The sequence below is a fragment of the Pyrus communis genome, chromosome 6, assembly GCF_041283825.1.
Source record: "Pyrus communis isolate YQ-2024b chromosome 6, ASM4128382v1, whole genome shotgun sequence".
NCBI classification, from domain to species: Eukaryota; Viridiplantae; Streptophyta; class Magnoliopsida; order Rosales; family Rosaceae; genus Pyrus; species Pyrus communis.
In genome coordinates, this window is record NC_142570.1 from 23,299,528 (window position 1) to 23,325,915 (window position 26,388).

The 26,388-nt window shown below is 40.3% G+C and overlaps 1 protein-coding gene across 1 annotated transcript; it reads left to right on the top strand.

Moving 5' to 3' along the window:
* Positions 1 to 8,552: 8,552 nt before the first annotated feature.
* LOC137711399 (alcohol acyl transferase 1 allele GSa-like) lies at positions 8,553 to 12,343 on the top strand. Its single transcript, XM_088696066.1, has 2 exons — positions 8,553 to 9,114; positions 11,238 to 12,343. Exons 1-2 carry the CDS (start codon positions 8,674 to 8,676, stop codon positions 12,150 to 12,152), a joined length of 1,356 nt encoding a protein of 451 aa, XP_088552192.1. The 5' UTR covers positions 8,553 to 8,673; the 3' UTR covers positions 12,153 to 12,343.
* Positions 12,344 to 26,388: the final 14,045 nt, after the last annotated feature.

A 26,388-nucleotide genomic window follows, 5' to 3' on the forward strand; every position in this document is an offset into this window, starting at 1 on the left:
CTGTTGCATCCGAAGCTTTCTTCCAATTGTGTATAAGTTTGCCTTCCCATAAGGCTTTCTCATGATGAGATATATTACAATTTAAATCAGAAAAGTTAATATCTGCTTCTGCATCATCTTATCCTTATCGTTCCTCACAGCCAGTAGCAGATGCCTTGGGATAATCCTGTTCTTCTTGTTGTCCCGAGCTGCATTTCCAGCCAACTCCAGGACTTCAGCTGCGAGGTACTCGAGCACAGCGGCTAAGTAAACCGGAGCTCCAGACCCGACTCTTTGAGCATAACGTCCCTTCTTCAAGTAGCGGCCGATTCTGCCGACTGGGAACTGGAGGCCAGCACGATAGCTCCGACTGACCCAATTGCCATCAGAACGTAATCACCCATCAGCCGAGCTCACCAAAACGCGCCGTTTCAAGCTCGTCCCTCTCTCGGATCCTCACCAACCTCAAAACTCCAAGCTCCTTATCAACCCGGAGCCTCTCCTGCTCTTTGTTCTGCAATTCCGAAAGTCGCTGATGAAAACAGAGAGGCCTCGCATGCCTGACAACGACATGGCTACTCAGATCCAGCCCTAGCGATACGCGCACAGAGAAAGAGCCACCACTCCTGAGCTTTGATGGGTTTGCTGGTGGATTGTTTTTTTTTTTAAAGGATCTCAGCCAGTACTCTTGTGCGTTGTTGCGTTTGAGCGATTTTCAAATCCAATGGCCCATGGGTTCGAACCCGACGGAAGTTGTTGTTGTTTGTTTGTGTATTGCTGTACTTTCAGAATATAAGGTATTCTATAATACCTTTGTTTAAAAAAAAAAAAAAAAAAAAAGGAAGAAAAATTCCTTCTTTATTCTTATAGGTCTTTATATGGCGAAAGAGAATTCTTATTTGTTTAGAGATTCCCAGATACCTTCCTCCTCAACCGTGTCTGAGGTGGATGTCAATCCAAATCAAAGATTAAGCTCGGTCTTGTTAAATGAGTTTAATTACTTACCTTGGTCGAGAGCAGTGAGTCTTGCCCTAGGTGGAAGGTCCAAGCTAGGGTTCATAAATGGAAGCATCGAAGTTCCTGATGTTTCTTCACCAACTTATGAAATCTGGCTTTGCAAGGATCAGCTAGTTATGTCATGGCTCCTAAATTCCATGGAACGTAAACTAGCTGAAATATTCAGTTATTCTGAATCATCATTCAAACTATGGCAGACAGTCAAGGAAATGTATGGCAGCCAGAACAATGCTGCACGTGTGTTTCAATTGAAGAAGAACATTTCCAACATACAACAAGAAGGAAAGCCCTTTGTTCAACTTCTAGGCAGCATGAAGAGCATGTGGAATGAGCTGGAAATGTATCGGCCTCACACAACTGAGGCGTCTTTACTACTGAAAAGGGCAGAAGAAGACAAGATATTCCAACTCTTGTCAAGTCTCGATCCAGGATACGAAGACCTACGAAGCCACATACTCATGAACCCCGAACTACCTTCCTTCACCAGCGTATGTGCAACAATCCAACGTGAAGAAGTACGAAGGAAAGTCATGAACACTGGCACAAAGACCAGTGTAACTGAAGCAAGGGCTTATCTAGCCAACGAAAGAAAATACAAAGTGAAGAATCCACACTTAAAGTGCCAACACTGCAACTATACTGGTCACGTTAAGGAGACATGCTGGATTTTACATCCAGAATTAAAGCCAGAGTTCATGAAGGATAATAAGGGCTCACAAAGACTGAACCGTGCACCACATAGAGCCAACAATGCAACTACCTCAACCTCTCATAGGTCTGATGCACTCAAGAGCTTCACTGCAAATCCAGCTGCACTCATAAATGAGTTTGCAGTGTATCTTCAAAGCAAGAAAGAAAGGATTAAGAGTGACCAAACGGTCGGCTTTGAAGATGGAAATTCAATAGCTTTGCTAAACAAGTTTGCTGGATTTCTGACAGAAACACAACACATGACCCAAGATGACATGCAAGGTATCATGACTGCTTTTAAAACTGCTCTTAATGTAAATATGATGCATGATTTGTGGATTGTTGATTCGGGTGCCACAGATCATATGACCAACCATGTTTCTAAGTTTCACAAGTTTGAAAAATTTTCAAAACCGTCTCAAGTCTCAACTGCCAATGGTGAGAGTTCTAAGGTTTTAGGGAAGGGAAATATCAACTTAATATCGGACAAAATTAAGTCAGTAGCCTTATTTGTTCCTTCTTTTCCATTTCAACTTCTATCTGTGGGAAAAATCACCAATACCTTAAATTGTTTGGCCATTTTCTCTCCTCACAATGTCATTTTTCAGGATTGCCTCACCAAGAAGACGATTGGTGAAGGGTTTTACCTAGATGGCCTCTATTACATATCAAAAAACAGTCCCAGAGGATTTCAAGCCAAGTCCAGTCCATCCCAAGATAGTCAATTGTGGCATCAACGTTTAGCTCATCCTTCCCAACCTGTTTTGTCTTCCTTGTTTCCAAACTTAGGTAATGATTTAATTTCGTGTGAAACATGTCATTTGTCTAAAGCCACCAGATTGTCTTTTACCTCATCCTTATCTAGGACTAGTAAAGTTTTCGAACTAGTTCACTCAGATGTATGGGGACCAACGTTTGAATCTTTTGATGGTTATAAGTATTATGTAACTTTTGTCGATGATTTCTCTAGAGCCACATGGTTGTACCTTTTAAAGTCTAAGAGTGAAGTGATTGAAGTTTTTAAGGATTTTCACAATCTTGTTAAGAACCATTTTTCCTCTCAAATTCAAACCTTAAGATTTAACAATGGCACCGAATATATGTCTCATATCATGTCATTATATTTGAGCAAGCATGGTATCATGCATCAAACAAGTTGTGTCGGCACACCTCAACAAAATGGTGTAGCTAAAAGGAAAAATCGTGACATTCTGGAAAAAACGAGAGCATTAATGTTACAAATGAACGTACCAAAGAGATTTTGGTCACAAGGAGTCATGGCGGTTGTGTACATCATCAATAGACTTCCTAGCCGAGTCTTGGGGTTTAAATCTCCACTTGAAGTCATGAAAGGAAGAAAAATCGACCTTTCACATCTTAGAGTCTTTGGCTGTGTCTGTTTTGTTCATATACAGTCACACCATCGAGATAAGTTGGACCCTAGAGCTCTCAAATGTATTTTTCTTGGTTATTCATCAACACAAAAAGGATATAAGTGCTATGATCCTCAACTAAGAAAAATAATTGTATCTAAAGATGTACGATTCCATGAAGCTAACCCTTTTTTCAGCAAATCACATGAAGTCACAAGTCAGGGGGAGTGCATCTTAGACCTAATTCCTCTACCAAGAATCTGTACTCCTACACCTCCCATTGAAGTCAATAATGAAGGTACTCATCCTGATAATTCTGTGCATGATGATGACAACGGCAACATAGAAAATCCTCAAGGTGTGGATGACAATTTGAACGAGGATGAGACAAACCTCCTAGTACCTCGACGCAATCCTCGGCGTGATAGACAACCTCCCACAAGGTTTCAAGATTTTGTCACATATAAACCGAGGCATCCAATTTCAAATTACGTGTCGTATCAAAAGGTAACTCCATCTCATGCTGCCTTTCTTAACAACATTTCAAGTCACAGTGAGCCTCAAAACTTTTATGAGGCTAATAATCAAGTTGTGTGGAAAGAAGCAATGAGAGATGAACTCAAAGCACTAGACCAACACAAAACCTGGAGCATCACCAAACTTCCACAAGGAAAAAAGGCAGTGGGCTGTAAGTGGATCTATAAGATCAAGTTTAATTCTGATGGTTCGATTGAGAGGCATAAAGCCAGGCTGGTGGCTCGAGGATTCACTCAAACATTTGAGGTGGATTACAAGGAAACATTTGCTCCTGTTGCAAAAATGAACTCAGTAAGGGTTCTATTGTCTGTTGTCGTCAATAAAGGTTGGTCTATGTATCAAATGGACGTGAAGAACGCCTTTCTACATGGTGATCTTGAAGAAGAAGTCTATATGAGATTGCCACCAGGACACCCTCAAAGCCAAGAGCCTAATTTGGTGTGTAAGTTACATAAGTCAATTTATAGACTGAAGCAATCACCACGTGCTTGGTATGCAAAACTAAGTACCGTTCTTCATAGCATTGGTTTCAAAAGGAGTAATGCAGATTCATCATTATTTGTTCACACAAGAGCTGCAAGCAAATTAGTTGTGTTGATATATGTGGATGACTTAATAATTACAGGTGATAATGCTGCTGAAATCACCACACTCAAACAGTCTCTTCAACAACAATTTGCGGTTAAAGATCTTGGGGTGTTGAAGTATTTTCTTGGAATCGAAATGGCATCTTCTTACAAGGGACTATTTCTTAATCAACGAAAGTACGTCATGGATCTACTTAAAGATGCCAATATGAGTGATGCCAAGCCTGCACTTACCCCTCTTGATAGCAAGCTCAAGCTTGACTTGGGAGGCACGCCACTCTCGGATATCAGCTTATATCAGAGGCTTGTCGGCAAACTGATCTACCTAACGATCACCAGACTAGACATCTCACATTCAGTAAGTATTGCCAGTCAGTTCATGCACTCTCCCACCATCGAGCATCTGAACCTTGTCAAAAGAATCTTACGTTACTTAAAAGGGTCTGTTGATCGTGGCATCCTCATGACAAAGAATGACAACACTCAAATCATGGGGTACTGTGATGCTGATTGGGCAGGAAACGCAATCGATCGCAAGTCCACCACTGGTTATTGTACCTTTGTTGGTGGAAACCTGGTCACGTGGAAGAGCAAGAAACAAAATGTCATCGCAAGATCAAGTGCCGAAGCTGAATATCGTGCAATGGCCTCAACCACGTGTGAGCTGATATGGCTAAAAGGACTTTTATGTGACTTAGGTGTGTTCACAGCTCAACCAATGACCTTATTTTGTGACAATCAGGCTGCCATGCACATAGCATCAAACCCCGTCTTTCACGAGAGGACGAAGCATATTGAAGTCGACTGTCACTATGTCCGTGAACAAGTACAGTCGCAGGTGATTCAGACACATTATGTAAAAAGCTTCGATCAGCTGGCTGATATATTCACCAAACCTCTGGCTTCTCATCAGTTTCAAAGACTCCTCTCCAAGCTTGGATCCATCAACCTACTGGATCCAGCTTGAGGGGGAGTGTTGGAAGAAGCATGTGCTGTTACAGACAGCAAGACAGCACTCAGCAAGACAGTTCCAAAGCATGTGATTGCTGACTCATGGACAGCAAGGAGGTTGCTGCATGTGTGCTGTTGCATCCGAAGCTTTCTTCCAATTGTGTATAAGTTTGCCTTCCCATAAGGCTTTCTCATAATGAGATGTATTACAATTTAAATCAGAAAAGTCAATAATCACGTAATAAGGAGTGCAGCGGATGCTGAAAAATTTACTGTTAGGAACTTCATAAGCGGAGATTAATGTATTTCAAGAATAGGAGTACCCTTTGACAGTGGTTTAGAGTTACCAAAATTAGTTTTGTAGTCCGGAAATTGTATACATATGCAATTGAATCATAATAGAAAATTAGATTTCAAGAATAGGACTACCCTAGCTGAAACTAAGGAATACTGAAACAATTTGAACTAAGTTTGATGATCGGATTTGATATGTATTAGTGCGGTATTATTATTCAATTGGGCCAGCAGATAGATAAGGCCTCTTTTAAGCAACCCGAGTGGCTATCTAAATGGCTATCTAAAGTCATCTCTAATCGAATGGGCTATGTTTAGTCTCATTCAAAGTTATAGTAATGCAAGAAATTATTTTTAAATAAATAGTGCCATGTGCCCCCATTTTTTATTGCTTTTTAGAAATTATAGGCCTCTCTCTCTAGAATATGATAGATATCTCTCAAATAGCAGAACCCCTCTCATTTCAGATTTCACTCGACCCTCTCTCCCATTTCTCTCATACCTCTCTCTCTTTAAGATTAAAAATAAAATAAAATAAGCCAAATAGCTCTCATTTCCCTATAATGAAGAACCCTAGCCACTCCTCATCTACCATTTTAGCTCCAATACTTGACCCTCCTCTCTCATTTCAATACACCCACTCATCTTTAGCTACTCACAATAGTCAATCTTCTCTACAAAAACCAAAACCAGCGAGTCTTACCATGGAAATGGTGGCACATTGAAGCTCCAATCTTCCCACAGAAGTAAGCATCGCCCCCTGCCATTGTTGAATATGTATCCATTTGATGATTAGAGACAGAAAAAGTAAGAAGACTAACACAAGCTTTTTTTTTTTTTTATATGTATGAGGGTGAGGAACCGCCTAGGCTGCCTAGAGCCCAGCCGATTTTTCCAACCGATTAGCAAGAAGTCACCTCGAATCACCACCATCCAGCGCCTATGTGCCACTCAAAGAACGAATAGAGATGACACCGAAATCCCCACAACCGAAACCTAATCCTTGAACCATAAACTATGGACCATAACTGTGCATTCCTAAACTATCCAAATAATGAGACAATTCAAGAATTAATTGGACCGTAGTCATGCTTTCACATCCACACGTGAAATCCAGCTAATCATCGAATAGGAAACTAAGTTTTACTACAAAAATACAGGTACGAAGTTAATTACAATTAACTCCGTACATCATAACATATTTGTACGTCATGTACAAATTTAACAACATAATATAAATATAATTTCACAACATAATATAAACATAACAACATAATTTAATTATTTTTATATTTTTTAAAATAAAACGAAGAAAATACCTTCCAAATCGTTCTCCATCAATCGCTAATCACACAGAATATCTCTATAAACAACGAATTTCATGGCGTTAGTATGAATTGACATTAATAATTTTACCCTAAACAAAAAAAAGCTTACCAGACACACCAAGATAGCTCAATCAACCTAGAGAAGAAGATGGAGGGAGTATTAGATGATGAAATTGAGAGAAAATGGAAGTGACGGATGCCTAATTGAAGAAAAACGAAGGGGCAGGAGGTGCAGAGGCAGATTCTGCAGTTTCTGCATTTGTAGCTGAAGTCACATTATAAAGATTACTTTTGCATTTGCGTGACGAATATAGTATTCATCGCGAAAAGCACATTTGCGCGGTGAACCTATATATTCGTCGCACAAGTCTAAATATTTCTTTTTTGTTTATAATTAATTAATGTAAACAAGTTGCGCAATGAATACTCTATTGGTCACACAACATGCATATTTTTCTTCTTCTTTTTTCATTTTTTTTCGTTTCCTTTTTAACTAATGTAAATTTTTATTTTAATCTAAATAAAAAACTCAAACCTAATTAAACATTACCAAAATAATTAATAAAATTAATTTATTAACCCAAATACATATTATAACTAATGTAAATATTAATAATCATCCATATAACATAAATTTATTAAATAAAGTTAAACATAACGTCAAATTTCATTAAAAAAAAAAACAAACAAACAAATAAACTTCAATCTTCCTCCTCCGGGGCATCAGCAGGGGCATCAGGAACTCCCCCACGCTCCATAGCCTACTCCACATCAAACTTCCACTACCGAAAATGCATATTGAAAAAGTCATCCAGATACTTCCATTGCTTCTCATCGGTTTCATCAACATCCCAATGTACTTGTATTTATGCCAATAAAAATAAATTAGTAATTTAAAAAATGCTACTTTTTAACAAAAATAATTATACATTTTTTAATACAAACTTACCGTTAAATCCCCCACCATGGATTTCTTCAACTCCTCAGGCACCATTTTCCAGTACCTCTCTATTCGCAACACAACTTTCCTCATTTCTTTTTCTACCCCAAAATTTTGAAAGAAATAGACTATTAAATAAAATAAAAAAATTCAACCATATCAAATATAAGCCAACTAATTCAACAATAAATTTCTTTTTTACCTTTCCCTTTGCAAGAGCCTTCTTCCTCACAACTTTTTGTTGAATAAGGAACCGAATAGGCCATCATCTTTGAAACAAAACCTTTGAAAACTAGGGTTTATATAGAACCCATAACACTTTGTGCGACGAACCCCTTGGTCGCGCAAAATGCGTTATAAATGCACACTAAATGGGAGCAGTTAAGGGCATTTGACTGTTTTCAGTAAAACCTTGCGTGACAAATATGTGGAAATATTCGTCACACAAACATTTGGTGGCAAAAAAAAATTTCCTGCTTTTTTTTTTAGCATGACAAACACGTGCGCGACGAAAATTTTCATTGCATAAAGTTTTTTGGTTTTTTTTTTTTTTTATCATGCCATTTTTGTGCGACCAATCTATGTTCTCGTCGCACAAGAACCACTGAGGCAATGAAATGTTTTTCGTCACACAAGCTATTTTTTTTTACTAGTGTGTCTTACTCCAACCATTATACACTCAAAGAAACCATCGTATTATTGATTTTTTTTTTGTCGAAATTCAATTATTGATTTATCTCAAAGCTTCTTTACCACACAATACTACGTTCGCATGCCTTAACTATCACAAATTCACAATAATGATGATAACTTTGATAACGATCACCCTGCCGAATTAAATACATTTTAATGTACGGGGACCAGGCGGAGATGGGTGGTCCAAAACATAAATGCTACTCCACTCACTCTCACAATATGTAGCCAAGCTTAGGCAGCTCTAGTGTATATGTAGTCTCTAAAAGGGTTGACCATATGAGATGGCGGAATTGTGTAGCTCCCTCGCATTTCAGGTGAACCGGTCGGAGCCACAACTCATAAAGCCGGCAAAACCAACTCCTCGCGAAACTAAGCGGCTGTCAGATGTAGACGACCAGCAAGGCACTAGGTTTCATTTTCCACTCATATTGTCTTACAGGAACAAAGAAAATCAGGGTGATCCCGTTACGGCGATTAGGGACGCACTAAGCAGGGCATTAGTGTATTACTACCCTGTAGCTGGTAGGCTGAGGGAAGGGCCAAACAAAAAGCTTATGGTAGATTGTAATGGAGAAGGTGTCTTGTTCATAGAAGCCGATGCTGATTTCACGCTTGAGGAACTCGGGGACACCATTCGACCTCCTTGTCCTCTCTTAGATGAACTCCTTTTTAACGTCCCAGGCTCTGATGGTATTCTTGGTTGCCCTATCTTGTTAGTTCAGGTAAGAACAACAACTTGAGTTAATATATAATTTAAATAATTTTATTAAACTTTTAACTTTTAATTCTTTTCCTAATTGACATTAACCTCTCTCTCTCTCTCTCTCTCTCTCTCTCTCTCTCTCTCTCTCTCTCTCTCTCTCGAATCCTAAACCATCAAAAACATGGTTTCCATATCCAACAGATCAATAAAAGCTTAGTATAAGAATAAAAGAGATTCAACATTTTAACAAATGTCTCACAAATCCCATAAAAATTGATTTTATTCGTTTGAGGTTTAACCAGATCAGTTTATGTGACACGCACGGTGGTGCTATCCACACACCAATTTTTACCTCCCACACATCTCTTGTTAATTTTTATCCTTTGATCTTCAATTCATTCAATCATACGGCTGAAAATTGAGATGGGTATGTCGGAGGTAAAAAAGAGCACTAGTATGTGGATAGTGTGAGAATGTGAGGAAAGTGTTAAATCCATGTAAGGGCTCATAAGAGTTTAGGCTACTCCCCATATTGCAATTGATTTTATAGTGGAACCCTAACTTTCTTCATGGTATCAGAGTAGGATGACCCACTGTGAAGCTCAACCACCGCACATGTTCCATGCCACCCTGTTTGTGTTGACCATATCTTACGCTTGAAGTGGTGTGTGAGAATGTGAGGACAAAGTCTCACATCAATGAGGGATCAAACCATGTAAGGGCTTATAAGTGGTTGGGTTACTCCCCATATTACCAATTGATTTTATGGTGGAACCCCAGCTTTCTTCAGATAACACCACTCTATGTGATACTTCGCAACCATATGTTTTTCTTTCCTTGACCGAGGTTGCCATTCTTGTTGGGAATTGATTTTCACACACCTTTTTTAGCCCTATTACACATCTTGTTTAATTATAGGCATTGATTTCGTTGAATTTGTTTAATCTGATGACCATAAATAAAGAAGGGAAGCTAAAAAAACGTATGTGAAAATTGCTTCATAGCCTTTGGTTCCATTGAATTTGTTCAATACGATGGCCATAAATAAAGAGAAGTGTATGCGAAACTAAAAAAGGTGTGTGAAATCACTTCTTTTGTTGTAATGGTCTGCATTATTGGGAATCAAGAGGACAATCTATCGAATAAGCTAACGGTAGAAGTAACTAGGTTAACCTCTGTTAAAACAATAGAAAATAAAATGAAACTAATTAAATTTAGTGGTAGATGATGTGTCATATTTTAACTCATTAGATTGTTAAAATGATCTATAGATAAAATGTGTGTATATGAGCATAATAGCCAAATGTATAAGCCTTTTTTTTTCGGATGGAAAATAGCTAAATGTTGAGGTTCGAGATCCACCTCATAAATTATTTGCGTCTTATATTGGTTTTAGTTTTTGCTTCCTTTTTCAGTTTGTAATCGTAAAAGATCAGGTTTATAGTTTGGGTAAAGGTAATGCTAGGGAGACTAAAGTTGTAAACTAAATGACATAGAAATTAATGATTGGATTATTACTTAACGGTTGATAAACATATTTATTTCTATTTGTGACATATTATTTAGTTTGCAAATTTTGTTTACAAATTTAGTCTCCTTAGCATGGGTAAAGTAGGAAGACTAAATTTTGGAAACTAAATGACATGGAAGTTGATGATTGAAGTATTACTTAAGTGTTGATTAATGTGCTTATTTTTATTGGTGACACATCATTTAATTCTCAAATTTAGTTTACAAATTTAGTCTATCTAGCATTGCTCTTATAGTTTTTGTTGTTTTCTTTTTTCGTTTTTTAGTTCAGGTCAGTCAACTTCTTTGTGAGGAAAATTTTAGCAAATAAATGAACATACAAATAGAAGTATGCTAATTTGCATTACGTGTTGGCAAACATATATAATCTATCTATCAAGCAAGTGTACGCAGTTTTTTTGTGTAGATAATCACGTATAAATGTAACGTGTTGTGAAGCACATATTCAATTTTTTTTTTCTTCTTTACATTCATATGTTCATCTTTTGTTTTGTTTGGTAAAATTTTTTTATGAACATTTTAGGATATAGCAAGTGGGTGCTCCTGTCAATTTAAATCAAGGGAAAGTCTAAAGATTAATTCAGAAAGTATTTGCTGCACTAAATAATGCAGGTGACTCGCCTGAAGTGTGGAGGCTTCATATTTGCATCGCGCGTAAACCACACAATGTTTGACGCCATGGGGTTGGCCCAATTCTTGAACGCAGTTGGAGAGATGGCTCAAGGCACACATTCACCCTCTATCCCGCCGGTGTGGGAACGAGAGCTCTTGGATGCCCGACATTCACCACGAATTACATGCACACATTATGAATATGAGCACATAAGCAATCCAGAAAGCTCATTTCTTTTAACCAAAGACGAGGGCTCGTTGGTCCAACGATCTTTCTATTTTGGTCCACAGGAGATAAAAGCAATTAGGGAAAAACTTCCGGCACACCTTTCCACTTCCTCCAGGTTTGAGCTGATAACAGCTTGTGTTTGGAAGTGTCGCACACTTTCACTGAGATTGAATCCAGAAGAGATTGTCCGCCTTTCATGCGCGGTCAATGCCCGTGGGAAGCACAACACTTTATGTCTTCCTTTGGGATACTATGGTAATGCATTTGCAATTCCAACTGTCGTTTCAAAGGTGGGACTTTTATGTGAAAATCCGTTGGGATATGCCGTGGAGTTGGTGAAGAAATTGAAATCTAAAATGAGTGAAGAGTACATGAAATCATTGGCAGATCTTTTCGTAATAAGAGGACGACCTCCACTTCCAATGGCATGGAATGTCCTTATAGTTTCTGATAACACGCGTACTGGTTTTGGGGAGGTAAACTTCGGCTGGGGAAAGCCAATATTTGCCGGAATCGCCAAGTCTGTCAATCTAATTACCTTCTATGTTCAGGACAACAGCCTAAAAGAGGAATATGGAGTTGTAGTACCGATATGTTTGCCCTTCTCATGCATGGAGGCGTTTGAGAAAGAGTTCAAGAGGATGACTTTGGAACCTGTCCTGGAAGAAATAAATGGAGGCGTTTAAGGAGTCCAGGAGGATGACTTTAATCTTTGGAGCCTGTCCTGGAGGAAGAAAATAAATAAGATGCAAAGGTTTATGTGTGATTTTCCTTTTATATGAGTGTAAAATTATCGTTGGTTGGAGATAAAGGTTGAGAGACCTGATGTTGGAAAGTTAGAACGAATTAAATTAATAAATAAATGATAATTCATTAAGTTATTTTGTTATTTAGAACCATTGATGATGCAAAATAATCTAGGAGAACAAAAGGAATCATGATATAATCATTAAGTGTTTTTTTTTTTTAACAAATGATATTATCTACATCATAGGGGATTGGGTGGGTTTAGCTTCACAATGAGTTAGCAATAATGTGGTTTAAATTCAACTTTGACAAGAATCGAACCTAAGACCTCTCACTTACAAGTGAATAGGTCTACCACTAGACCGTAGTACTATACTGCAAGTTATTTTGTTATATAAAGAAAATTAAACTAGTTAACTATGGTTAAACTATAAATATGTGGCTCGTTTTAGGAGGAGTGGTAATATTCACCACCTAAATAGAGTGATAAGCAAATTTAAGCTATATTTATTGAAGAATGAATTGTCAATCTATGAAATGTTTGGAAATAATGATCTCAAATTCACTTTGGTAAGAAGTTGAACTAAGAAGCACTCTCTTTGGTCGCATAATAATAGTTTGTTTTTGTAATACCCAAAACGGCATGACATTTAGTTATATTTTCTTCAATCGTACTGGTCTTAATATGGTTAAAATCTCTTATGGTTAAAAATGAAGCTTTCATAATACTCAAATTGCTCTTTTCCCAAATTAAATTGAAAATCCGAGAAAAAAAAACATGCAAGGTGGTTAGTGTGACATCCCGTCCTGGAAATATCGAATTGTACATGTGAAATTACAATTTTACCCCCTAGTTCGTTACTTTACGTGTAGTTTTGTGTTGTGTGGTGTTGTAGGACACACACACACTCATACACCTCGTCTCACTCCCCCGGGATTCCCTCATTTCCTGTCTCTTCTCTGTCTCTCTCTCTCTCTCTCTCTCTCTCCCCGAGTTCTTCTTCTTCTTCATTCTACATACGGACACACACACAAACAAACTCAAACCTTCACCAATCAAGAAACCAATTACACCATTGAACTCGTGAGGTTGTGAGGAGCACAACCATACCAAATTCAGGTAAGAATTCTAACGTTTTCACGTCGTTTGGACAATGGCCGATTTATGTACTGTTCATGCAAACTTAATCTAGCTTGTTTTTGGAATTTCTAAGCTTGTAGATGTCTTAGTGAGGTCCCAAGGAGCCTCGGAGTGTTTCGTTGGACGAGTTTGGACGTCGGGAAAGCTTGGTGCAAAGTTGGCCGGTTTTTGAAGTTGTGGACAGGTATGATCTAGTGAGTTTTAGCTTGTAAAAGTGGTCTAACGTTGTTCTACTAGTCCTAAGCTTCATTTTGGCATTTGAATCATGAAAAACGGTTGAGAAACGAGTGAGAAAACACGGTTGGAAATTTTCCCAGTTTTCCGGCGCCGTCGCCGTCGCCGGCGCCGGAGTCTCGCCGAAGAAGAAAGGGGAATATTCCGTTAAGTTTAACGGAATATTCCTAACGGCAGTTGACGGTGTCAGTTAAGTTTAACGGAATATTCCGTCAGTTTAACGGAATATTCCTGACGGCGTCAGTTGACGCCGTCAGTGTGCATGGCACGTGGCCGCGCGTGGGGGGCGCGTAGGTCCGTGCCTATTCAGGCGCGTGGGGGCGCGTGCGGGGTCCAAAAATTATTCTAAAAATATGGGTGTGATCCTGAGGTTGTGTAGAGCACGTTGGTATATTCAATTGTCCATTTTGAGCAATGTATGAGAAGTTATTACGAGAAGTTGGTTATGTGCTTTTAAATTAACATTTTCGTAGCTTTTTCGCATATAGGTGATTCGTATTCCGAGAACGAGCGTACACACTCGAGGCAGGGGGGCTACGACCCTTCCAATTATCAGTGAGTGGGCTTTTGTTTTCCGTATATACCTATATACATATTAATTCCCAGAAATTTAGTATAAATGCTTATTTGTTATATGTCACTCCTTTTATACAATTGGTGGTTATGCATGATTAGTTGCATATACGTTATTTATATATATGTGTATTTGGTGCTGTGGACGCACAGGTAAGTGCCAGGTAAGTGGTATTCATGTTTGTATTCAATAATAGCTTGAGATGCATAGAGAGCTCATAATCTGCACCCCGGTGTTAGTGCTCCCGCCCAGGGCCAGGGCATAGTCCTTCACGTGATGTTCACCCGCACCACACGCTCAGCTTGGATCCAAGATAGGTGCATAGGCTTGTCGTACAGACCACATTAGGTGGTTCCGACTCGTAGGTGACCCGCGATTATTCGCATAGTCTTCACGTGATCGTAGCACTAGAGCGTATATATGATACACCCAATCTTGTCGTACAGACCACGTTAGGTGTTTCCGACTCGTGTGCAGATTCAGTTATTGAGTTTGAGATGGAGCTCTATATGCAGCCGTACAGGTCACGTTAGGTGACTCCCGGCTGCCAGATTATATGTTATTGATGTGATTTACGCTTGAGCACTTACATTTGATTATGAGATTCCATTATGGCATATTATGGAGCATGAATGGCATTATATGGAGCATGATTGGCATATCTATACATACGTATATATGTTCATTTTCTGGGAAGTATACAGGTTTTACGGCGAGGGGTTAGAATGTATTTTGCTAAAGAGTTTTCAAAGAGCTTTGTTTTTGCCCACTCACGCTTTTGTTTTTGCGCCCCTCCAGGTTCTAGTGGTCTAGCAAGTTCGGTGGTTTATCCCAGAGGGCGTCCCGGCATTTCTGACAGACACTCACCATTGTAGGGTCACCTTCGGGTGTATTTATGTCGTATCTTTCCTTTTGGACTGCTGTAGACTTACTCTGAAATTGTGTCTCACATACGCTAGCACTTGTTTTAGTACTTTGTATGCTAGTAGTTTTTAATTATTCATACTTTTATATTACCTTCTCATTAGCTTCCGCACGCGCACATGGCTACGTCACCTTCGGGTGACGGCCAGCACGCCCTGATCTCGGTCGGGGTGTGTCAGCTTGGTATCAGAGCCTAGGTTTGGCAGTCCTGTGTCTTTGTGAGTATTCTAATAGTTGGTGTCTTCTGTTAGAATCATGCCGCCTCGTCGGGAACCACGTCGCTCTGATGAGCCTAGTTTCCCCGATCTTACTCAGTTGGGGGAAGTTATTGCTACAGCCCTTCAGACAGTGATGCGCCTTCCCCAGAGGACTCCTCTGGAGACTATGTATAATCTGAAGTTGGATAAGTTCAATGGTAGTGAGGGTCACGAAGGCACAGAACGTTGGTTGGAACACATAGAGAAGACTTTCCGTGTGTTGCATAACCAGGGGAACCTTCCTATGGATAGGTGGGTCGAGACAACCTCATGGTTTCTGGAGATGGAGTCTGCAGCCTGGTGGGAGCAGGAGCTTCGTAGGTTGACTCCAGCTCAGAGGACTGATTGGAATGTTTTCAAGGATGTGTTTCAGAGGAGATTTGTACCCCCTGAGTATATTGATCGTAAGAAACAGGAATTCACCGAGTTGAAACAGCGAAAGATGACGGCTAACGAGTATTATCGTAAGTTCACCGATTTGTCTCGTTACTATCCTGACGTCGCTGGTAATCCGGCGGAGATGCTTCGTCGTTTCCGCTTAGGCACTAGGAAAAGATGGCGTTCTATGGCGACTACTACTCACTGTGAGTCCTACCAGGAGTTCTATGAGATACTATTGAGGATTGAGGACTCAGAGAATATGTCGAGTGACAGTGATGAAAAGAAAGATGACAAAGGGAAAGGTCAAATGTCGCTTGGGCCTCGCCAGACTCAGAACTTCAAGAGGGGTGGTATTAGTTCAAGTTCGTCTAGTGGTGGTTTCAGTACCTCTGGACAGGGACGTGGAGGTAGGTTTTATGGAGGCGCTCGAGGCCAGAGACAAGGTGATGGTGGTCGAAATCGAGTTCCATTTTGCCGTAGATGTAATAACCGACATTTCGGCGAGTGCAGGCGTGGCAGCGGTGGTTGTTTCACGTGTGGACAGGTGGGACATATAGCGGTGAATTGTCCTCAGGGTCAGCAGCAGAAGCCGCAGCAGACCTTTATGCCGCCACCTGCACCGATTCGGCAAATCCAGGGTCCGAGTAATTATGGCCAGGCAAGTAGAGGTGGTGCCTACCACTATCAGGGTGATGCTGTTCCCTATGCTCCGGGACAGTATCAGTACCCCCAGGACCCGTATTCACAAGGTGGTTATCCCCCGTATTCCAGCAACTACATGCCGTATCCTCCAGCTCCGGTAGGTGGTTCTCAATGGTACCAAGGAGGACAGTATCAACAGGGTGAGATTGCTACTAGTAGTGCAGGGTCTTCGAGACAGTTGAGTCAGCCCAGTCAGGGGCGTGGAGCTCAAGGTCGCGGTGTTCAAGCGAGCAGAGGTCGTGGCAGACGACAGTAGGGCCAGGGGCGTATTCACAATATTTCCCTGCAGGATGCTCAGAACAACCCGGACTTGATTATGGGTACGTTAAACATTCTTGGTTATTTTGCTAGAGTCTTAATTGATTGTGGAGCTACACATTCCGTTATTTCTCATACATTTGCTCAATTGACGCAACCTCGCCCCACACCTCTAGGGTACGATTTAGAATTCGCTATGCCTAGAGGAGAGAGATGTGTTGTAGATTGTATGTACCCAGGATGTCCAGTGATAGTAGAGGGTGTTGTTATGCCCGCTGATCTTATCCCGTTAGATATTGTCGATTTTGATGTGATTTTGGGCACAGATTGGTTGCACTTCTATCGTGCCAACATTGATTGTTACGGGAAAGTAGTTACGTTTCATCGTCCTGGATTACCTGAGGTTACTTTTGTGGGTGAGCAGAGTGGGGTAAGACACGGCGTTATTTCGGCTTTGCGAGCGAAGAAGTTGTTGTCTAAAGGTTGTCAGGGGTATCTAGCTCATGTGGTGCTAGATGAGACCGTTCCTAGCAGAATTGAGGATGTGAGAGTGGTTAGACACTTCCCTGATGTTTTTCCTAAGGATTTACCTGGTTTACCCCCAGATCGAGATGTGGAGTTCACTATTGAGTTGCTTCCAGGTACTAATCCTATTTCATTAACTCCTTATCGTATGGCTCCCGCTGAGTTAAGGGAATTGAAAGTGCAGTTACAGGAATTAGTGGATAAGGGATTTATTCAGCCTAGTACTTCGCCTTGGGGCGCTCCAGTGTTGTTTGTGAAAAAGAAAGATGGGACTTTGAGGCTATGTATCGACTACAGACAATTGAATCGGGTGACGATTAAAAACCGTTATCCATTGCCTCGTATCGACGATTTGTTTGATCAGCTGAGAGGTGCTTGTGTATTCTCTAAGATAGACTTGAGGTCTGGGTACTATCAGCTGAAGATTAGTAGGGATGATGTTCCTAAGACGGCGTTCAGGACTCGTTACAGTCATTACGAGTTTCTGGTTATGCCGTTTGGGTTGACGAATGCACCAGCAGCTTTCATGGATTTAATGAACCGAGTATTCCAGCCTTACTTGGATAGATTTGTTATTGTCTTCATTGACGATATTCTGGTGTATTCTAAGTCCAAAGCGGGGCATGTTCGACATCTTACCTTGGTGTTGAAGAGGTTGAGGGAACACCAATTGTATGCTAAGTTTAGCAAGTGCCAGTTCTAGTTAGATCAAGTCGCGTTTTTGGGGCACATCATTTCTGCTCAAGGTATTCTGGTTGATCCTCAGAAGGTTGCAGCTGTGGAGAGTTGGGAGCAACCACGAACCGTCACTGAAGTGAAAAGTTTCATTGGTTTGGCGGGATATTATCGGAGATTCGTTAAGGATTTTTCGGTAATTGCCTTGCCACTGACGAGGTTAACAAGGAAAGACGTTAAGTTTGAGTGGAATGATAAGTGTGAGCAGAGTTTCCAGCAGTTGAAGCATTGTCTTACTAATGCACCTGTTTTGGCACTCCCGGACGATAGTGGTGATTTCGAGGTTTATAGCGATGCTTCCTTGAATGGTCTGGGATGTGTATTGATGCAGCATGGTAGGGTGATTGCTTATGCTTCGCGGCAGTTGAAACCCCATGAGATGAATTACCCTACACATGATTTGGAGTTGGCTGCTATCATCTTTGCGTTGAAGTTGTGGAGACATTATCTTTACGGAGAAAAGTGTAGGATCTTCACAGATCACAAGAGTCTTCAGTATCTCTTCACCCAGAAGGAACTTAAACTTCGTCAACGGAGGTGGTTGGAGTTGCTCAGCGATTACGATTGCACGATTGATTATCACCCTGGTCGTGCGAACGTAGTGGCCGATGCACTTAGCAGGAAGTCACAGGGCCGTATCAATGCGTTGTACGCTAGTCGTATTCCTCTTTTGGTGGACTTGCGTGCTACAGGAGTAAGGTTAGAAGCAGAAGACCGAGAAGTGGCGTTACTTGCTAATTTTCAAGTTAGACCAATCTTGGTTGATCGGGTGCTTGAAGCTCAAGTAGCTGATGAGCAGACTCAAGAACTAATTCGAGCTCGAGATCAAGGAAGGAGGCGAGATCTCAGAGTTCGTGATTCTGATGGCATGTTGATGTTAGAGGGTAGAATGTTCGTGCCTAGTAATGCGGATTTGAAGAAGGAAATTCTAGATGAAGCACATATCTCGGCTTATGCCATGCACCCATGAGCGACTAAAATGTATCATACCATTCGACCATTTTATTATTGGCCGGGTATAAAAAGGGAGATAGCCGAGTATGTGAGCAGGTGTGCTGTTTGTCAACAGGTTAAAGCAGAAAGAAAGAAGCCGTTTGGGCTATTGCAGCCGCTTCCCGTTCCAGAGTGGAAATGGGAAAATATCACTATGGATTTTGTGTACAAGCTCCCGCGTACACATAATGGCTTTGACGGCATTTGGGTGATCGTTGATCGGCTCACTAAGTCGGCACATTTTATTCCAGTGAGAGAGAAGTACTCTTTGAGCCGGTTAGCGGAATTGTTTATCTCAAAGGTTGTGAAGTACCATGGTGTCTGATGCGAGATTTATACGCACACAAATTAAACCCTCTTTTTATCAATTGTAGTATAGGTGCAAGTAGGGATCGTTCTGGACCGGGGATTAGGAGGGATTGTTAATCACTTGGATTTGACTTAAAAACGTAAAAACATAATATAAAACACTAAACTAGACTCAAAGAATGTAAAACTAAACTGTAAAACATTAAAACAAATCAAAAGACTCAAAATGCTTTTAAAAACACAAACTAAAATGCTATACTAAACTCGAAGAATTCAAAACTAAAAATAAGAAAGATTAAGACTAAGACTTAAACGAAATATGGGGGGATTGATTTTGGACGAATTTAAACTAAAATGGATAGATTGTAAAGAAAACAAATTGTAAATATGAAATTGACGGAAATGAATGGATGGTATGGCTAGCTAAGGGGTTCTTCTCCACACATGTTATACTTGCATACAAGATTGATTCTCAGTTGGTCTTTCGATAAATTATGAAACTCAATGCTCCAAGTTAATTAGGTTCGCTTAAATTAACTTTCAGATTTCCCTAGATTCGTTGGATTGAATGGAATACGCATTACAACCAAATTATTCTTAATCAAAGTCCCTAACTATGGAATACGCATGATAGAGACATTCAACAAAGATCATTAAGTTCAACGGAAATCATAAACATCGACGAGGCATTCGTTACTATGGAATACGCATGAAACTTATGCCAAGAATTCGTTTAACGCGATTGTTTATAAGCAACCTCCACTACTTGTGAATATAAGTTCATAACGATTAGGTGAAACTCACTTATATTCTAGCGTCATATTCATGAATGAAAATTAAGCGTGCACTCTCAATAAACATTCATAAATAAGTTATCAATCAAACGGTTAAACAAATTGAATTCAAAACTTATGAAATTCCAACGAAAGGTAATCAAATCAAAATGCAAGTATAAACATTTATTTCGAATCACCCCCTAGCTAAAGGGGGGTTTATTTCCTCATAACTTTGAAATTAAAGAAACACCTAAACATTCCAACAACTCAAACTTGAATTGTATGAACGTTTAGGCACTCTTCTCTTCCATTCCTCATACGTACAAAACAAAGAGAATTGAATTTAAACTTTGAAATCAAAGAAACACCTAAACATTCCAACAACTCAAACTTGAATTGTATGAACGTTTAGGCCCTCTTATCTTCCTCGTTATTGTAGCACAAGGTCTAAGGTGAGGTTTGGGGGATTATGGAAATGGTAGAGGAGTGGTTTGGAGGGTTGGGAAGTGGTGGAAATGGAAAGATGGTTTTGGATTCTAAGGGGACTCACGGCAAAGAGAAGGAATGGAAGTGTTTGTGGTGTGTTGTGTATGAAATGAGATATGAATTGAATGAATGAATGCAAGGGTATTTATAGGAGTAATGGAGGTGTAAATGGCTGTTTGTTTAAGATGTTTGTGTGGAGGAAATGATGGAAAAACATGGTGGAAAGCTGGAATGTGAAATGGTGCCCACGGCAAAGTGTTTTGGGGATGTTGGATTTGCATGTGTGTGCTGAAAATGGTGTGTGTATGCATGTGTTTGGGAAGCTTTCTTGCTCATTTTCTGGATGCAATGATGAAGAGTTTAATAATTAATGCATGTAGGTGGCTGAAATGATGAAGAATGAGTGGTGGAAATGAAAGGGAAAGCTAGAAAGACATGTGAAGATGCTGGAAATGCAATGGAACTCACGGCACAAGGGATCTTTGGTGATGAATGTGGTTGATTTAATGGAGGAACAAGTGCATGTGTTGAATTGGTGGTGCATGTGATTAAAGATGGAGAAGGTGGTGTAATGATGAAGTGGAATGGCTGAAAATGCAAGGGGGAGTGAAGGCCACGGCAAAGGTGTTTTGGTGCATGTGTTGGCTGTTTTGTTTGTTGGTTAAAGCTTGTGTTTGCATGTGAATGTTGTTTGTGTGAAGTGTGTGTGAATGTGCATGTGTTTTAAAGAATGAATGGTGGTATAATGATGAAGTGTGATGAGTGATAAGTGTATGATATGTTGAGTGATATGTTGAGTGGTAAGTGAATGATAAGATAAGTGATAAGTGAATGATATGTTGAGTGATAAGATAAGTGGTTATTGATATGTGGTTTATTGATATGTAGATGAATGAATGATATGATAAGTAATGAATGAATGATATGTGGTTATTGATATGTAGATGAATGAATGATATGATAAGTAATAAATATATGATATGTGGTGATGATAAGATAAGTGTATGATATGATAAGTGGTGAATGAAAGAGTGGAATGTTGGAATGTTATGCACGACTAAGGATATAGGAAAGGTTTAAATATCCTAAAACTAAAGGGAACAAGGTTCCAACACTTTGGTCTTCAATTAGGTTTTCAATTTCGTCCAACACTTTGGCTCCAAGCATAAGCTATCCATCCTCAGCCCAAAAGTGCTCCAAAATGCATCTTTTTGCTCCTTTAGCCCTTTCGACCTACAAACACACGAAAATAGCTTAAAGTACTAAAATAACTAAAGAAACATAACGTAAATGCACGAGAACAAGCCATTTAAGTCGCATGAATATGCTCCTATCAGTGTCCCTGTGAGTATTGTCTCGGATCGTGACCCACGATTCACATCGAAGTTTTAGGTAGCTTTTCAGGAAGCTTTGGGTACGAGACTACTTTACAGTACGGCATATCATCCACAGACGAACGGACAATCCGAGAGAACTATTCAGACCTTGGAGGATATGCTGCGAGCATCGGTATTACAGTTCAGTGATGCTTGGCACCAGCGGTTAGATTTGATGGAATTTGCTTACAACAACAGTTTCCATTCGAGCATTGGCATGGCGCCATTTGAAGCCTTATATGGTAGATCTTGTCGCACTCCGTTGTGTTGGTCAGAGGTTGGCGAAAGAGTCTTAGTGGGCCCGGAGATTGTCGAGGAGACTACTCAAAATGTTCAGGTAATTAGGTCTAACCTGAAAGCAGCTCAGGATAGACAAAAAAGTTTAGCAGATCGGCATGCTACGGACAGAACGTATGAGGTCGGAGATTGGGTATTTCTAAAGCTTTCACCGTGGAGAGGTGTCGTGCGGTTTGGAAAGAAGGGGAAGTTGAGTCCCAGGTACATTGGACCATACATGGTCACAGAACGAGTTGGTGAGGTAGCTTACAGATTGGAGTTGCCTCCGGAGTTGGCTAAAGTGCATAACGTTTTTCACGTGTCTATGCTCCGACATTATGTTGCTGATCCGTCGCATGTGATACCTCCTCAACCGTTGGAGATAAATCCAGATTTGACGTATGACGAGGAACCGTTAACGATCTTAGATTGGAAAGAAAAGGTTCTGAGGAACAAGACGGTAAATTTGGTGAAAGTCTTGTGGATGAATCACTCGGTTGAAGAAGCTACTTGGGAGACAGAAGATCGAATGAGGGATTTGTATCCCAGATTGTTCTTCGATCACTAGGGGTTATATTTGGTTATTTTGAATTTCGGGACGAAATTCTATTAAGGTGGGTAGGTTGTGACATCCCGTCCCGGAAATATCGAATTGTACATGTGAAATTACAATTTTACCCCTAGTTCGTTACTTTACGTGTAGTTTTGTGTTGTGTGGTGTTGTAGGACCACACACACACTCATACACCTCGTCTCACTCCCCCGGGATTCCCTCATTTCCTGTCTCTTCTCTGTCTCTCTCTCTCTCTCTCTCTCTCTCTCTCTCTCCCCGAGTTCTTCTTCTTCTTCATTCTACATACAGACACACACACAAACAAACTCAAACCTTCACCAATCAAGAAACCAATTACACCATTGAACTCGTGAGGTTGTGAGGAGCACAACCATACCAAATTCAGGTAAGAATTCTAACGTTTTCACGTCGTTTGGACAATGGCCGATTTATGTACTGTTCATGCAAACTTAATCTAGCTTGTTTTTGGAATTTCTAAGCTTGTAGATGTCTTAGTGAGGTCCCAAGGAGCCTCGGAGTGTTTTGTTGGACGAGTTTGGACGTCGGGAAAGCTTGGTGCAAAGTTGGCCGGTTTTTGAAGTTGTGGACAGGTATGATCTAGTGAGTTTTAGCTTGTAAAAGTGGTCTAACGTTGTTCTACTAGTCCTAAGCTTCATTTTGGCGTTTGAATCATGAAAAACGGTTGAGAAACGAGTGAGAAAACACGGTTGGAAATTTTCCCAGTTTTCCGGCGCCGTCGCCGTCGCCGGCGCCGGAGTCTCGCCGGAGAAGAAAGGGGAATATTCCGTTAAGTTTAACGGAATATTCCTAACGGCAGTTGACGGTGTCAGTTAAGTTTAACGGAATATTCCGTCAGTTTAACGGAATATTCCTGACGGCGTCAGTTGACGCCGTCAGTGTGCATGGCACGTGGCCGCGCGTGGGGGGCGCGTAGGTCCGTGCCTATTCAGGCGCGTGGGGGCGCGTGCGGGGTCCAAAAATTATTCTAAAAATATGGGTGTGATCCTGAGGTTGTGTAGAGCACGTTGGTATATTCAATTGTCCATTTTGAGCAATGTATGAGAAGTTATTACGAGAAGTTGGTTATGTGCTTTTAAATTAACGTTTTCGTAGCTTTTTCGCATATAGGTGATTCGTATTCCGAGAACGAGCGTACACACTCGAGGCAGGGGGGCTACGACCCTTCCAATTATCAGTGAGTGGGCTTTTGTTTTCCGTATATACCTATATACATATTAATTCCCAGAAATTTAGTATAAATGCTTATTTGTTATATGTCACTCCTTTTATACAATTGGTGGTTATGCATGATTAGTTGCATATACGTTATTTATATATATGTGTATTTGGTGCTGTGGACGCACAGGTAAGTGCCAGGTAAGTGGTATTCATGTTTGTATTCAATAATAGCTTGAGATGCATAGAGAGCTCATAATCTGCACCCCGGTGTTAGTGCTCCCGCCCAGGGCCAGGGCATAGTCCTTCACGTGATGTTCACCCGCACCACACGCTCAGCTTGGATCCAAGATAGGTGCATAGGCTTGTCGTACAGACCACATTAGGTGGTTCCGACTCGTAGGTGACCCGCGATTATTCGCATAGTCTTCACGTGATCGTAGCACTAGAGCGTATATATGATACACCTAATCTTGTCGTACAGACCACGTTAGGTGTTTCCGACTCGTGTGCAGATTCAGTTATTGAGTTTGAGATGGAGCTCTATATGCAGCCGTACAGGTCACGTTAGGTGACTCCCGGCTGCCAGATTATATGTTATTGATGTGATTTACGCTTGAGCACTTACATTTGATTATGAGATTCCATTATGGCATATTATGGAGCATGAATGGCATTATATGGAGCATGATTGGCATATCTATACATACGTATATATGTTCATTTTCTGGGAAGTATACAGGTTTTACGGCGAGGGGTTAGAATGTATTTTGCTAAAGAGTTTTCAAAGAGCTTTGTTTTTGCCCACTCACGCTTTTGTTTTTGCGCCCCTCCAGGTTCTAGTGGTCTAGCAAGTTCGGTGGTTTATCCCAGAGGGCGTCCCGGCATTTCTGACAGACACTCACCATTGTAGGGTCACCTTCGGGTGTATTTATGTCGTATCTTTCCTTTTGGACTGCTGTAGACTTACTCTGAAATTGTGTCTCACATACGCTAGCACTTGTTTTAGTACTTTGTATGCTAGTAGTTTTTAATTATTCATACTTTTATATTACCTTCTCATTAGCTTCCGCACGCGCACATGGCTACGTCACCTTCGGGTGACGGCCAGCACGCCCTGATCTCGGTCGGGGTGTGTCAGCTAGCAAATTCATTAATTTTCAAAATATATTTTTTTAATAAAAACAGAAAAATCTAAAATTAAAACAATAAAAAAAAAAACCAATTGTAATACGCATAGTAGATTCAAACGGTATTTTATTTATTTTCCTCCTTCCTTAGAGTCAACGCAAATCCAAAAAAGGAAATAACCAAATTTAAGTTTAGGTTTATTTACTTCAACGCCCGTAGAAACTCGTACTCACTCTTACTTTTCCCTATGAAACTCATTTTTTTATCACTTAACCCCCACGATTGTACTGCATCTCTCAATATGCCCCATTTTTGTCCATTCAGTCAAATAAAAGTTAGAGAAGTAGCATTTTTTACAATGAATTTTAAAAAGTAGATTTTTTGAGATGTGGGTGATGGGGGAGAAAGCACCATTAACTCTGCCATGGGGAAGGGAGAAAGAGGGGTATGCCAAAGAAGAAGGGAGGTTGGGTTATGGGTGCTAACTATCACGATGACTATTCAGAAAGGCTGGTGTATATTGAATTAAGATTAGCGTGGCCTCGTGCTATGCGTTTTAGATACGTGATAGATATACAGGTGCATGTATGTCGAACAACTTCACTGAGCGCTAATTACCTAAGAAGCTTAAATGTATGGATTGCTTACCACATGTCGAATTTTACAAAGTTTTGTATTGTAGTATGTAAATGGTTCTTAGACCTGAGGCATCATCAAATATCTTTCGCTTATAGATGTGAACTTGAACTCAACCTCAAAGCCCTCACTACCTCACAGGGCCTAATAGTGTGTTCTTGGGTTCATATGTAATTGTTCACATTCTCGCAAGGCTCGATAGTGTGCTTTTTAGGTTCATATGCAATTGTCCACCTTAACAAATATAATGTAATAATAATAATTAAGAAGGCATCTTTTAAATCTTCAACTTAGTCCTCATTTTTCATAGGGACGACCCTGAATCAAAGAATTCATCATACAAATAGAGATTTTTATAAAATAGATAATCCAAATAATTCAAGATTGAAGTTCATTAGCTAAAGAAGACCCTGGCGAATTCGCTTGGCCTGCTCCACAAATTCAAGCGATAGAGGTAAATTGCTTTGCAAACATTTCGATTGGTATATCAGGACTAAGAATTTGGTAAACATCTTAAGTGTTGAGCTTCCTTTCTCTAGAGAATGGTCCCTGCACTTGTTTTCTGGCTTGTTCTTATTATTGGATTGTTTCTTATCCGTCTTCTTCTAAACTGTCTCCAAGAACTTCCGTGAGGTTGCTCAGTGTCTTCTAGGCTCGTTTGGCTTCATCCCAAAGTGTGTGCTTTTCTGCGAAAACAAAGAACTTGTCAGG